The sequence below is a fragment of the Maylandia zebra genome, linkage group LG14 (assembly GCF_041146795.1).
Source record: "Maylandia zebra isolate NMK-2024a linkage group LG14, Mzebra_GT3a, whole genome shotgun sequence".
NCBI classification, from domain to species: domain Eukaryota; kingdom Metazoa; phylum Chordata; class Actinopteri; order Cichliformes; family Cichlidae; genus Maylandia; species Maylandia zebra.
The window spans coordinates 34,160,569-34,174,229 of NC_135180.1; the positions used below are offsets into that span (position 1 = coordinate 34,160,569).

The 13,661-nt window shown below is 40.6% G+C and overlaps 1 protein-coding gene across 8 annotated transcripts in view; it reads left to right on the forward strand.

Moving 5' to 3' along the window:
• ryr1b (ryanodine receptor 1b (skeletal)) overlaps positions 1-13,661 on the forward strand; it is a 62,505-nt gene that overhangs the window by 23,557 nt on the left and 25,287 nt on the right. For all 8 annotated transcript variants that reach the window (XM_076873404.1, XM_012921659.3, XM_012921662.3 and 5 more), the window contains exons 27-61: positions 238-412; positions 543-751; positions 831-1,177; positions 1,456-1,591; positions 1,731-1,891; positions 3,667-3,829; positions 3,922-4,008; positions 4,350-4,576; positions 4,945-5,389; positions 5,473-6,036; positions 6,184-6,384; positions 6,727-6,835; positions 6,923-7,069; positions 7,190-7,463; positions 7,604-7,721; positions 7,830-7,962; positions 8,183-8,277; positions 8,362-8,497; positions 8,582-8,765; positions 8,905-9,016; positions 9,141-9,261; positions 9,359-9,528; positions 9,710-9,930; positions 10,177-10,267; positions 10,350-10,490; positions 10,581-10,744; positions 11,665-11,743; positions 11,822-11,911; positions 12,139-12,291; positions 12,474-12,551; positions 12,659-12,734; positions 12,819-12,942; positions 13,034-13,149; positions 13,261-13,328; positions 13,522-13,643. In XM_076873404.1, coding sequence (XP_076729519.1) covers positions 238-412; positions 543-751; positions 831-1,177; positions 1,456-1,591; positions 1,731-1,891; positions 3,667-3,829; positions 3,922-4,008; positions 4,350-4,576; positions 4,945-5,389; positions 5,473-6,036; positions 6,184-6,384; positions 6,727-6,835; positions 6,923-7,069; positions 7,190-7,463; positions 7,604-7,721; positions 7,830-7,962; positions 8,183-8,277; positions 8,362-8,497; positions 8,582-8,765; positions 8,905-9,016; positions 9,141-9,261; positions 9,359-9,528; positions 9,710-9,930; positions 10,177-10,267; positions 10,350-10,490; positions 10,581-10,744; positions 11,665-11,743; positions 11,822-11,911; positions 12,139-12,291; positions 12,474-12,551; positions 12,659-12,734; positions 12,819-12,942; positions 13,034-13,149; positions 13,261-13,328; positions 13,522-13,643 — 5,837 coding nt within the window. The remainder of the gene's footprint in view (positions 1-237; positions 413-542; positions 752-830; positions 1,178-1,455; positions 1,592-1,730; positions 1,892-3,666; positions 3,830-3,921; positions 4,009-4,349; positions 4,577-4,944; positions 5,390-5,472; positions 6,037-6,183; positions 6,385-6,726; positions 6,836-6,922; positions 7,070-7,189; positions 7,464-7,603; positions 7,722-7,829; positions 7,963-8,182; positions 8,278-8,361; positions 8,498-8,581; positions 8,766-8,904; positions 9,017-9,140; positions 9,262-9,358; positions 9,529-9,709; positions 9,931-10,176; positions 10,268-10,349; positions 10,491-10,580; positions 10,745-11,664; positions 11,744-11,821; positions 11,912-12,138; positions 12,292-12,473; positions 12,552-12,658; positions 12,735-12,818; positions 12,943-13,033; positions 13,150-13,260; positions 13,329-13,521; positions 13,644-13,661) is intronic.

The following is a 13,661-nucleotide window of genomic DNA, read 5'->3' on the forward strand; positions in this document are numbered from 1 at the left end:
ACTATTAGAAATATTGAATTTTGAGGAGGGAAGTTCTTTAAGTTGTAGGAATAGAAAATATCACACTGTCTTTATTATTTTTGTATAGCTAGGAGAAGGTTGAGGTTTCGTAAACCTGAGGCAAGATGTATTAGTCAGTAGCTAAAAAAGGTTACTGTAGCACACTGTAGCTGGTGGAAATGATGTCTCTGTTTTTGTGGAAATAGGTAATATTTTATTTGTTGTAACCTCTTCCAGGCCCAGCGATGGCATATTGGCAATGAACCATTTGGCCGCCAGTGGCAGTCTGGTGATGTCGTTGGCTGTATGATAGACCTGACTGAGATGAACATCATGTTCACACTCAATGGAGAAATGTTGATCAGTGACTCAGGCTCAGAGATGGCTTTCAAAGATATTGAAATTGGGGATGGTGAGAACTGTTTTTTTTATAGAACCAGCATTAGCACCAATAACTAAAAGTTACTGGTGCCAGTTTGCATTATAAGCAGCAGCTTGAAAAAACTATTAACTAATTCCTTCCCTTTCATGCTACCCATCAGGTTTTATTCCAGTGTGTACCCTGGGTCTATCTCAGGTTGGAAGGATTAATCTTGGTCAAGATGTCAGCAGCCTGCGCTATTTTGCCATTTGTGGCCTGCAGGAAGGATTTGAACCTTTTGCCATCAATATGAAGCGAGACATCACCATGTGGTTCAGTAAAAGTTTGCCCCAGTTTGGGCCTGTGCCTGCTGATCACAACCATATTGAGGTAACTATTCAGAGACATGTGTAAAGTTTAATAAAGTTAGAACTTCAAAATGAGTGATTTCTGTATTTTTGTCTCCTAGGTCTCCCGTGTTGACGGGACCGTGGACAGCGCCCCCTGTCTGAAGCTGACGCACAAGACGTTTGGGTCGCAGAATGCCAACACTGATATGATGTTCCTTAGACTCAGCATGCCTGTGCAGTTCCATGAGACCTTTAAGATCCCGGCAGGTACCACCCCTCTCACCCGTGCCCTTACTATACCTGAGGAGGAAGTCGCAGTGGTAGAACCTGACTCAGAGTTTGAAGTTTTGAAAAAGTCTGCCAGTCGCAAGGAGCAGGAAGAGGACAAGAAGGACCCCTCTGTGCCTAAGGAGATCTCCGTGGAAAATGAGAAGGACACAATGTCAGAAAAGGGAAAGAAAAAAGGGTACGTTTGTCAGTTTGTCACTGCAAAATAATGAAACTCTTCTGGACTGTTATGGTTGCTGGTTTAATATAAATTAAACAGAACAATCTCAATCACCTTCTGTTTTATTATATTTATTTGTTTTGTTTGATTTTACGAATATTTGTGCTACATACCAATAACTGAAGTTGTGATATTTGGCTTGTTCTTTTAGAATGAAATCCACTGAAACTGTAAAGCAGTTAGAAGCCTTTAAAAAACACTAATTCCAAATGTTATTTATCTTCCGTGGACAACAGATTTTTCTCCAAAGCCAAGAAGGCAGCCATGACACCTCTTGCCCCTCCTCCTGCTCCTCCAACGGTGCCACGTTTGGTGGAAGACGTGGTCCCTGATGACAGAGATGATCCTGAGATCATCCAAAATACCACCACTGTGAGATTCACGTTATTATTTGCTACAGTTACACATATTATTACCTGAGATTTTGTCAATTTGAATGATGGCTTTAAGTTTTCATGTAATCTGTAGATAATAAAATAATATGATTTCTTCTTTTTTCCCCCGTCTTTAGTATTACTACTCTGTGAGGATCTTTGCTGGGCAGGAGCCGTCTGGTGTTTGGGTTGGCTGGGTCACTCCTGATTACCACATGTATGATCAAAACTTTGACCTCTCCAAGGTCCGCAGTGTCACTGTCACAGTGGGAGATGACAGAGGCAACATACATGACAGGTTAGTTTTTTTCGTGCATAAATTTTTATTATTGCTGGCCAATCATTGAGGAAAACTTATAAATATATTTTTTATGTATTATTTATTTAATCTTAATTTAATCTAATGACATTTAGGCTAGATTTGTTTATTTAAATGCTGTGGAAGTAAAGACAAACAACACAAAGAAATTACAAATTAAATATGCCTTCATATTAATTTGGCATTGCACCTAAATGAATCAAGCTTATTTCCAGCTCCATATTTTTGTTCTGGGACTTCATTAGAGCAGCTTTATATGCTTTACAGTGAAAAAAAAATTATGGATCTTACTTACTTTGAGATGCAGCCTCTCAGTTCATTATCTGTTTAAGCTCGTGTCTATTTAAGACCCCCTCATGCTAATTGCCCACTTTTCCTCGCCTGGCTGCTGCAAAAAGTCAATTTCTTATTCAAAGGAGCTTGCAAAGAAAAGCGTCTGGACTTCTTTAAGTTGCTTGAAGACATTTCACCTCTCATCCGAGAAGCTTCTTCAGTTCTAAGGTCAAATGGTGGAGAGTCCCAGATATAAACCTAGTGGGAGTTTCCCCCCACAGAGGGACAAAAGGACCCCCTGATGATCCTCTAATCGCCTGAGCCAAGGTGTGAAACTGAAGGACAGACGCAACAACATTGTCATCCCCTATGTAGCCGGTGTATCAGAAAAACTCAGGAGGGTTTTCTCCAAGCATGACATCCCGGTGCATTTCAGACCCAGCAACACGCTCAGACAAAAACTGGTTCACCCGAAAGACAAAACGCCAAAACGCAGACATAACAATGTGGTGTATGCTGTACAGTGCAGCGAGGAATGCCCAGACCTCTACATTGGAGAAACCAAACAGCCACTTCACAAGCGCATGGCACAACATAGAAGAGCCACCTCCACAGGACAAGACTCAGCAGTCCATCTGCATCTTAAGGATAAAGGACACTCTTTCGAGGATGCCAATGTTCACATTTTGGACGGAGAGGACAGATGGTTTGAAAGAGGAGTGAAAGAAGCCATCTATGTCCACTGTGAGCGACCATCTTTGAACAGAGGCGGTGGTTTACGACACCAACTCTCTGCCATCTATAATCCAGTTTTGAGATCCCTTCCCAGACCCCTTAACGCCCACTCACATCCTGGGCCATCTGACCTCAGGAATTCGCATGATAAGGTGGGGCCAGGTTTCACAATGAACTCACCCGAAACTCTGGCTGATTGGGACCCACACCCAGTTTCACACCTTGGCTCAGGCGATTAGAGGATCATCAGGGGGTCCTTTTGTCCCTCTGTGGGGGGAAACTCCTACTAGGTTTATATCTGGGACTCTCCACCATTTGACCTTAGAACTGAAGAAGCTTCACGGATGAGAGGTGAAACGTCTTCAAGCAACTTAAAGAAGTCCAGACGCTTTTCTTTGCAAGCTCCTTTGACTACGATGACCTGGATGACTGAGAACCTTCACAGACAATTTCTTATTCTTAAAAAACTCATATTTTGTAGAAAATACAATCATCAGGTTACTTTTACATATGCTGAACTCATTATTTGAAGCTCTATTCATATTCACAGTGTATGACAGAAAATAAAATAAAGAAAATACAATTCAAAGTTAGTTAGGGTTCTATTTTGCTTACATCTACTTCTTTTTTTTTGGTTTGTTAGTTACTGTAAAGAATTTGGATCAGCTGCAGTATTTCAATTGAGACAGATGAGTTTAACTGGAGTGAGTTTCATTACAGCCGTGTTTCTTGCTCATTCTTTGCAGCATGAAGCACAGTAATTGTTACATGGTGTGGGGAGGGGACCTGGTCAGCAATCAACAGACCCGCTTTAGCCAGGAGGACATGGTGATTGGCTGCCTTGTTGATCTGGCAACAGGTCTAATGACTTTTACGGCAAATGGAAAGGAGATTAATACTTTCTACCAGGTAAGGGAAAGTCAAATAGATTTATCTGTGTTTTTTATTCTTTGCTTTAAATGTATCCTGATGAGCTATGTGACAACGCTATGTTCTGTCAGGTGGAGCCGAACACCAAACTCTTCCCTGCAGTTTTCGTTCAGCCGTTCAGTCAGAACATGGTGCAGCTAGAGTTGGGCAAACTCAAGGTCAGATGGAACGGTTTTCACTCTCTTTTGCAGCTGCCTTTTCTTAAAGTGTCACCAATTTAGAAATGTATGGTAATGTAAGTCAGACCCACGTTGGTGGTCTTTGGGAGTGGAGCACGGTCCAATCTTGCATTGCAATTCTCCTACTTATCTCTTTTAATATTGGACCAGATGTTGTCCATCATTTATTAATGATGATGTTTGGTGTTTTTAATAAAATGAACCACTATTTTTTTTACCTGTACCTTCACATCTGAATTTCTGTATTTTTCAAATCTAGTTGAATTTATTTTTTCCTTCAAATGACAGTAAGCTCACCTCTACTGTATCTCTCATATCAGAACATCATGCCTATCTCAGCTGCGATGTTCCACAGTGAACGTAACAATCCAGTCCCTCAGTGCCCCCCGAGGCTGGATGTCCAGATGCTGACTCCAGTTATCTGGAGTCGTATGCCAAATCACTTCCTCAAACCAGAGTTGGGCAAAGTAAATGAGCGGTTAGGCTGGATGGTGGAGTGTGTTGAACCTCTCATCATGATGGCACTGCACATCCCAGAGGAGAACAGGTCAGAAACAGAATGTCGATGCAGAAAACTCTTAAGTTTAGAGTTTTCATATAGCATTTATGACATTCCTGCTATAAATAATTGAGATAGCAGCAGATCAGCAATCCCTACATCTTTTAACTTTATCATTGCAAATGTCAGTTACTTGTTATACCCGATGTATTTAGAGATGTCAGAGGAAGAAGCTATTTTCTTTTTTCCGCATTAAGAGAGCTGAAAACCAAAAAATACATTTTTTTTATCATGAGAGTGTGATTTAAGAAAGGGAAGGTAAATATATAGAGCGATTAACATATAGTTATTACAAAAGATTTGTCATGATCATATAATGCATACAATGCAATGAAGTTGACTTTTTTTTTCCACAGATGTATTGATATCCTGGAGCTGTCAGAGCGTCAGGATCTGATGAAGTTCCACTATCATACACTCATGCTCTACTGTGCTGTGTGCGCACTTGGGAACAACCGAGTGGCTCATGCATTATGCAGTCATGTGGATGAATCCCAGCTTTTCTATGCTATTGAGAACACCTACCTACCTGGACCTCTTCGCAGCGGCTTCTATGATCTGCTTATCAGCATTCATCTGGAATCAGCAAAACGGGCACGCTTGGGAACCAACAGGGAATTCATTGTTCCCATGACCGAAGAGACCCTCAGCATCAAGCTCTATCCTGATGCAATAAAAGCCCACTCCTTACCTGGTGTTGGTCTCACTACCTGCTTACGGCCAAAGCTGCATTTCTCATCCATCAACTTTGTTGGCACAGACCCTGATTTGTACACCATTAGTCCTGTCTTTCCTCTACAGGTAAGAAACAGGAGACAAGGTGCATTAAACCAAAAATCTTAAATGTTTTCTGCCTTTACTTACTTGTTATTTTGCTTCTGTAGGAGCTGAAAACAAAGGCGATTAACATGTTACGAGAGGCTGTGCTGGATGGTAGCCAGGCCATGCGGGATCCAGTAGGAGGCAGTGTAGAGTTCCACTTTGTCCCAATCTTGAAGCTAATCAGTACACTGCTTATTATGGGCATCTTCAATGATGATGACACCAAGCACATTCTCAAGATGATCGATCCCAATGTTTTCAGTGGAAAGGAAGGGGAGGAAGCTGAAGAGGGTGGAGCTGCTGAAGGAGAAATTGAGGAAAAGAAGGAGGAGGAATCGGAAGAAGCAGCCGAAGACGAGCTTGAGGATGAAGGGGTTGGGGATGAGGAAGAGGAGGAGCTAAAAGAGCTGGAGAAACGAGAGGGTGGGGAGGAAGAGGCTGAGCCCAAGGAAGAAGGAGAAGAGGAGGAAAAGGACAAAGAAGAGGCTAAGAGAGGAAAGGTAGATGGAGAGAAAGCAGAGGAAGAGAAGGAGTCAGAGGCAGTGGAAGCAGAAGCACAGGAGGAAGACGAGGGTCTGGAGGAAGGACTGCTACAGATGACGCTGCCAGAGTCTGTCAAACTGCAGGTCATTGTGATGTTTAAACTATGACTGCTTTACAGTTTCACAACTGATGTGGATAATTGTGTCAGAGGATCTCATATCATAAATTGTTTTGTTTTTTTAAATTATTAGCATTAGAACTTATGTTCCTGTCTCACCTTGCTCTTTCAGATGTGCACACTCCTGCAGTACTTCTGCGATTGCGAGCTGAGACACAGGGTGGAAGCCATTGTAGCATTCTCAGACCAGTTTGTCCATGATGTTAAGAGCAATCAACGTGTCCGTTACAACCAGCTAATGAGAGCCTTCACCATGTCAGCTGCTGAGACTGCACGCAAGACCCGGGAGTTCCGCTCGCCTCCACAGGACCAGGTAATAACTAATATTATCACACTAAACAAATGTCTCATAGGCTCCAGGTTTGAATTAATTTAGATGGTATTTCTTAGTTGATATTCATCTTTGAAAAGTAAAAACTTACACTGAGAACAGTGTAACTTAACAGTTTATCATCAGATCTAAGGATTTAAAGATTAATTATAATGATTAAGTACAAACCATGTACTTGATGACTTAATTATTAGTTCTTGAGATCTGATGATAAACTGTTAAGTTTCCCATATGCTGTTCAGACGACAACAAAACGAACCATATTTATAGCAAAAGACACACAAAATATCCTGATATAGCTGCTATAATGTGCTCTCTGTTAAGGTTCTTATGCTAACGAACTTCAAACACTTGGAGGATGAAGATTCTCCAGTTCCCGAGGACGTGCGGGAAACACTGGCAGAATTCCACAATGACCTCTTGCTTCACTGTGGTGAGCATTTTTGTGTAATTATGAATTTCTTCAGGTGTGAAAAGCTGTTTATGGGTGTTTAATGCTGTTGTCACATTTTTACCATAGGTATACATATTGAGGAGGAACCAGAGGAGGAGGAGGTGGACACTTCACTGAGGGGCAGACTTGTTAGTCTGGTAGACAAGGTTAAAAGCCTCCGTAAGAAGAAGGAGGAGGAGGAAAAGCCAGAGGTGGAGGAAGAAGCAAAACCCAGTAAGATTAACACTTAGATTACCTGTGAAACAGTTGAAGGACCCGATCTGCATTTTCTTTTTAGCTTTAGGGTAAGAGTTAAATTGAGTTTATAACACGCTCTTCCTTCATTTCACCCAGGCACCCTTCAGGAGCTGATCTCCCACACCATGATCCACTGGGCTCAGGAGTCTTTTGTTCAGAACCCTGAGCTGGTGCGACTGATGTTCAGCCTTCTACACCGACTGTACGACGGTCTTGGCGAGCTGATCCGAGCACTGCCCAAAGCATATGCCATCAATGCCGTGTCCGTTCAGGACACCATGGAACTACTTGAGTGTTTGGGACAGATCCGATCACTGCTCATCGTCCAGATGGGTCCTGAAGAGGAGCGGCTTATGATCCAGAGCATTGGGTTAGTGTGGGGGATAAATAGTGTATACTTTGGAATTTAGAGTTAGTTTGTTACATTTTGAGTTATAATAATAGAACATGTGATGTTATTTTATTAAGTAATGTAACACTGATGTATGGCTTCTGTTTTTTTTTTTTCAGAAATATCATGAATAACAAGGTGTTCTACCAACACCCCAATCTGATGAGAGCTCTGGGTATGCATGAGACTGTGATGGAAGTGATGGTCAACGTGTTAGGTGGAGGAGGAGATTCGAAGGTAACTGTGATTTCTTCAAGCCTTTCACTTTCCAGGCCTGCAATTTATAACACAGCACACATCAGACATTATGCATCTGAGAAAAATGTTTGTTTTTTTCTTGCCCAGGAGATTCGATTCCCCCAAATGGTGACCAGCTGCTGTCGTTTCCTGTGTTACTTCTGCCGTATCAGCCGACAGAACCAGCGTTCTATGTTTGAGCATCTGAGCTACCTGTTGCAGAACAGCGGCATCGGCTTGGGTGAGTCCCCTGTTACACTGTTTACTGTACTCTGTGTATGGCTTATTATGGACAGATTTTATTTTTAAATCTTTTTTATTTTGAATAATCATGAAACAATTATAATAAAATTTAATTCACTGAAGCATGCAGGTAAGACGTTTCTAAATGAGTTTTAATGTGCTGGGATCTTTATACCAGGTGATGAATGAATAAACTCACTGATTATATCCCTATGTAGGCATGCGTGGATCCACACCCCTGGATGTGGCTGCAGCCTCCTGTATTGACAATAACGAGCTGGCCTTGGCTTTACAAGAGCAGGAACTGGAAATGGTTAGAGAGAAAAATTTTTTTAAAAAAAGGCTATAGTGGAACTGTTATCTGATAATCTCTCCTTTTGGTACTCACACGAGGTAGGTGGTGACATACTTGGCAGGCTGTGGACTGCAGATGTGTCCAATGCTCTTGTCTAAGGGCTACCCTGACATTGGCTGGAATCCTTGTGGCGGCGAGAGATACCTGGATTTCCTCCGCTTTGCTGTCTTCGTTAATGGTTGGCTTTGATTATTTTATAATGATGAGATTTGTAAGTAGTCGCCACTAATATTTACCTCCTCCTACAACCTACTCCCCTTAGGAGAAAGCGTGGAAGAGAATGCCACCGTTGTGGTGCGTCTGCTCATCCGTCGCCCTGAGTGCTTTGGCCCAGCCCTGAGAGGAGAGGGTGGTAATGGCCTGCTGGCTGCAATGGAGGAGGCCATCAAGATATCAGAGGATCCGGCAAGAGATGGGCCCACTGTTAAGAAAGACAGGCGCTTCATGTAAGGGCTGGCGCAGTGGCAGTGAATTCGATTTTTGTTGACAAAATAACACCAACTAACAGCTTAGACAAATCACTGTGTAGTTTCACAGCAGCACAACAAATTTTCTTATAGAAAATAACATTATCTGGATTGGCAGGTTTGGTGGTGAGGAACAGCACGAGGAGAACCGTGTGCATCTGGGAAATGCCATCATGTCCTTTTACTCGGCTCTCATTGATCTGCTGGGTCGCTGTGCCCCAGAGATGCATGTAAGTAGAGCAGCTTTTAATATATTTCTATCCCTCAAACCTCCAGGAAGAGTGGATCTGTGGGTGTTTGATTTGTAGGAGTTAGTTTCATATAGCACAATTTATTTATTTTTTTTATTTGTAGCTGATCCAAGCGGGTAAGGGTGAAGCTCTAAGAATCAGGGCCATCCTGAGGTCTCTGGTGCCTATAGAGGACCTGGTTGGAGTAATCAGCTTACCTGTGCAGATTCCAGCATATGGCAAAGGTTGGATAAAAAGTTATGCTGATACAGGGATGTTTTGTAATAATTTAAAAAATGTGCCGCCCTACTTCATAAGGTTTTTTTTCCTATCTAACCACAGATGGCCAGATTATTGAGCCCAAGATGTCTGCCAGTTTTGTGCCAGACCACAAGGCCTCCATGGTGCTCTTCCTCGACAGAGTGTACGGTATTGATAACCAGGACTTCCTGCTTCATGTGCTTGAGGTTGGCTTCTTGCCTGACATGAGAGCTGCAGCTTCTCTGGATACGGTGAGAAAAAAAAGGCACAGACCTAACAGATAAAATTTCCTTCTGTAAATTCTAGATTTCAGTACAAAGTCTGCATATTGATGTAATTTGCTATAGATTCCCTTTGATATAGTTAATGTATCCGTCTGTCTTTAAGGTAATGCAGTGAGTCTAAGCAGTTTTTTGTCTTCTCTGATTTTAGGCGGCATTCAGCACAACTGAAATGGCCTTGGCTCTGAACCGCTACCTCTGTTCGGCTGTACTGCCTCTTCTTACAAAGTGTGCGCCATTGTTTGCTGGAACAGACCACCGGGCCATCATGATCGACTCCATGCTCCACACAATTTATCGCCTGTCTCGTGGCCGAGCCCTTACCAAGGCTCAGAGGGATGTTATAGAGGAGTGTCTCATGTCCCTCTGCAAGTCAGTATTTAAAAAAACCCTCTCTGTATAGCAAATGCTAAATAAGCAAGCTGAATAACTCCAAAAAGGAAGCCTTTATTTTCTATTTGTTTAACCTTTATTCAGCCTGGGGAGGTTTTCGAGACATTATCTCTTTTACAAGAAAGATCTAATGATAACGGCAAATTCACAACAAATTACAAACTTTGAAGTGAATGATGAAACGTGCCTTTTCAAACAGTTTTAAACTTACGGTGATATCCACAGATACCTTCGACCCTCTATGCTGCAGCATTTGCTTAGACGGCTGGTGTTTGACGTACCCATCCTCAATGAATATGCAAAGATGCCTCTCAAGGTGAGTCTTCTGTATAACAGCGTTCTGTTTGTTTGTTTATATAATCTAATTTTTATATCACATATGAATTGAATTGCTTCAGCTGCTGACCAATCACTATGAGCGCTGTTGGAAGTACTACTGCTTGCCAAATGGATGGGCGAATTTTGGGGTGACTTCTGAGGAGGAGCTGCATCTTTCTCGAAAACTCTTTTGGGGAATCTTCGAATCGTTGGCACACAAGGTGGGAGATGTTGTTAACCTTCCATAAGTGCACATCGTTTAAGTTAAGGAATTACTAACTTGGCTTCTCTAATATGAATTTAAATTCTAGAAATTTGATGCAGAGCTCTTCAAGATTGCCATGCCCTGCCTCTGTGCTATAGCTGGAGCCATCCCCCCTGACTATGTGGATGCCAGCTACTCCTCTCACACTGAGAAAAAGGCCTCTGTGGATGCTGAAGGCAACTTTGATCCAAAACCAGTAGAGACCACCAAGTGAGAACTGAAAGAAAGACTGTTTGATGTTATTTTAGTGCATTATTGCTTTTGGAAGAGAGTCAACGTGTACCTTGTCAGTGATGGATAGTTATAATTACATATTTGAACAGATTTTTTAAAGATTGTTTCCAGTTTCAGTTGTATTTGTCATATGCAAGCTAGCACAGGGTCTATGGAATGCTGGGACTGCCATAATGAATGAATGAATGAATGAATGAATGAATTAATTAAATACACCATTAAATAATTAATTAAATGTGTCAATAATTGAAAAGAATTCATTAAAATGGGAAATAATTGATTAAATAAATATTTAATTAAATTTTATATATTAATTATTTATTTATTTACAATTGTAATCAATTATTGCCACAATTAATTAACTTTTTAATGGTGTATTTAATTAATTCATTATGTCAGTCCTGGCACTCCATAAGGGTCAACATTGCAATAAAATGTATTTGACGAGCAGCAGACAGTCACACAGCAGTTAAAAAAAATAAAATAAAATATATATATATATAGTGATCGTGAGAGAGAATATATATATATATATATATATATATATATATATATATATATATATATATATATATGTATATATATATATATATATATATATATATATATTTATATATATTTATATATATATATATATATATATATATATATATATATATATATATATATGTATGTATAAACTGTAGGACAGCTTCTGAGTGCATCCTGTGGAGTGTGGTGTGTGCGTTTAAGTGTTGCTCAAATCTTCAAGTGCAGTTATGAATGTAACTGAAAAGGAAGATATAAACATCTTACATGAAACTACACTGTAATTTCTATAAAGTCATAGTGGCATTCTGAAGTTAAGTTTAGATATTAGATTATTTGAGTAACAGTAAATATGACTAAATTTTCAGCACTATCATCCCAGAGAGACTGGATCCTTTCATCAACAAGTATGCAGAACACACTCATGATAAATGGGCTTTTGAAAAGGTCAGTAATAAGGGAATAATGTAAGCAATAATGTTTTTTAAAGTATTATTTGTAATAATTGCTTAAATCATTTTTCAGATTCAGAACAACTGGACGTATGGAGAGGTGCTAGATGAGAATGCTAAGACTCACCCGATGCTCCGGCCATACAAAACATTCTCTGAAAAGGTAATGATTTTTCACTTGTTTTAGTCTGAAGCTTGAAATTCTGAACACTTAATCATATCTAACCTTTTGTAGTGTCCCTGTGTTCCATTAAATATGAGGATGCCAGATCTTCTTAATTAGTATTCATTACCCATGGACCTTTTGACTATTTTTGCATGATTATTGTTATGGGCATTCATAGTATAGCTTAGTTGTTAATTGTAAAGCCCTCTACCTCCTTTTCTCAGGACAAGGAGATTTATCGTTGGCCCATTAAAGAATCCGTCAAAGCTATGCTAGCATGGGAGTGGACCATAGAGAAAGCAAGGGACGGAGAAGGAGAAGTCGAGAAAAAGGCCGCCGCCACCACCGCCACGCGCAAAATCTCTCAAACTGCTCAGGTAAAAGTCCATATAGGAATGCAAGGTTTTTACATAAGTGTAAAAACAGAACATTTGTGGATCATGCAAAATGAATTTTCTCTTGGCCTAATTAAATTGGGGAAACAATGGAGTTTCTCTTTTACTGAAAAACTTCACATGGACACTGTTACACACAAGATCTTTTTTTAAATTGTCTTCAGGCCACTTATGATCCGAGTCACGGATACAGCCCTCAGCCAGTAGACATCTCAGGAATGGCCCTCTCCAGAGAGTTGCAAGTATGTCTCTTCTGGTCAGATTTTCCCCAGCATTTATAGGTCACACAAGTTGCTCACATACCTTTAAAGAACTAGGTAGAATAATTATTTATTTTCTTTCCACATAGTCTATGGCTGAACAGCTAGCAGAAAACTATCACAACACCTGGGGCAGGAAGAAGAAGTTGGAGCTACAGTCCAAAGGCAAGAGTAGTTTTTATTACAGTAAACTGGGAGTTTTCTTTTTAATGATATGTTGATTTAAAAAATGACTTGTGCCCTTGCTAGGTGGTGGTACTCATCCTTTGCTCGTGCCTTATGACACATTGACGGCTAAGGAGAAGGCCAGAGACAGGGAGAAAGCCCAGGACCTGCTCAAGTTCCTCCAGCTTAATGGATATGCTGTGACGAGGTAAGCTGGAGCTCTCAGTTTAAGATTAGAGCTATCCATTTTTCTCTTTCAACTCCTTCCATATTTCCTCCATCTTTTTTTCCACTCCTAGAGGTCTAAAGGATATGGAACAGGACATCTCCTCCATTGAAAAGCGTTTTGCTTATGGCTTCCTTCAGAAGCTTCTTAAATGGATGGACATTGCCCAGGAATTCATCGCTCATCTTGGTACTGTGATTGAACACACATAGATTTTTGTACTTATACTGTGTGCACTGCTGTTTAGACCAGAAATAAAGTCAGAAGTGGTTTAATTATTATTTTTATTTTTTCTAACAGAGGCTGTAGTTAGCAGCGGTAGAGTGGAAAAGTCACCACACGAACAAGAAATCAAATTCTTTGCCAAGGTGAGCTTCTTTATTCGTCGTACTTTTTTTCAGATGTCAGAGGGTGATAGTTGTAACAGAATCCTGTGCTGAAGTTGTAGGGACTGAAAAAACTGCCACAATTTGTGTTTTTGAGAAACACCTTTTATTCTGTAGCTTTACTAAGCAGATACTATTTATAATTGGATATTTTATGCTGGGTTATTTTTTATAGATCCTCTTGCCGCTGGTAAATCAGTACTTCAAGAACCACTGCCTGTACTTTCTCTCCACTCCTGCCAAAGTATTGGGCAGTGGAGGTCATTCCTCAAATAAAGAGAAGGAGATGATTGCGAGGTATGTGTCATAAAACCA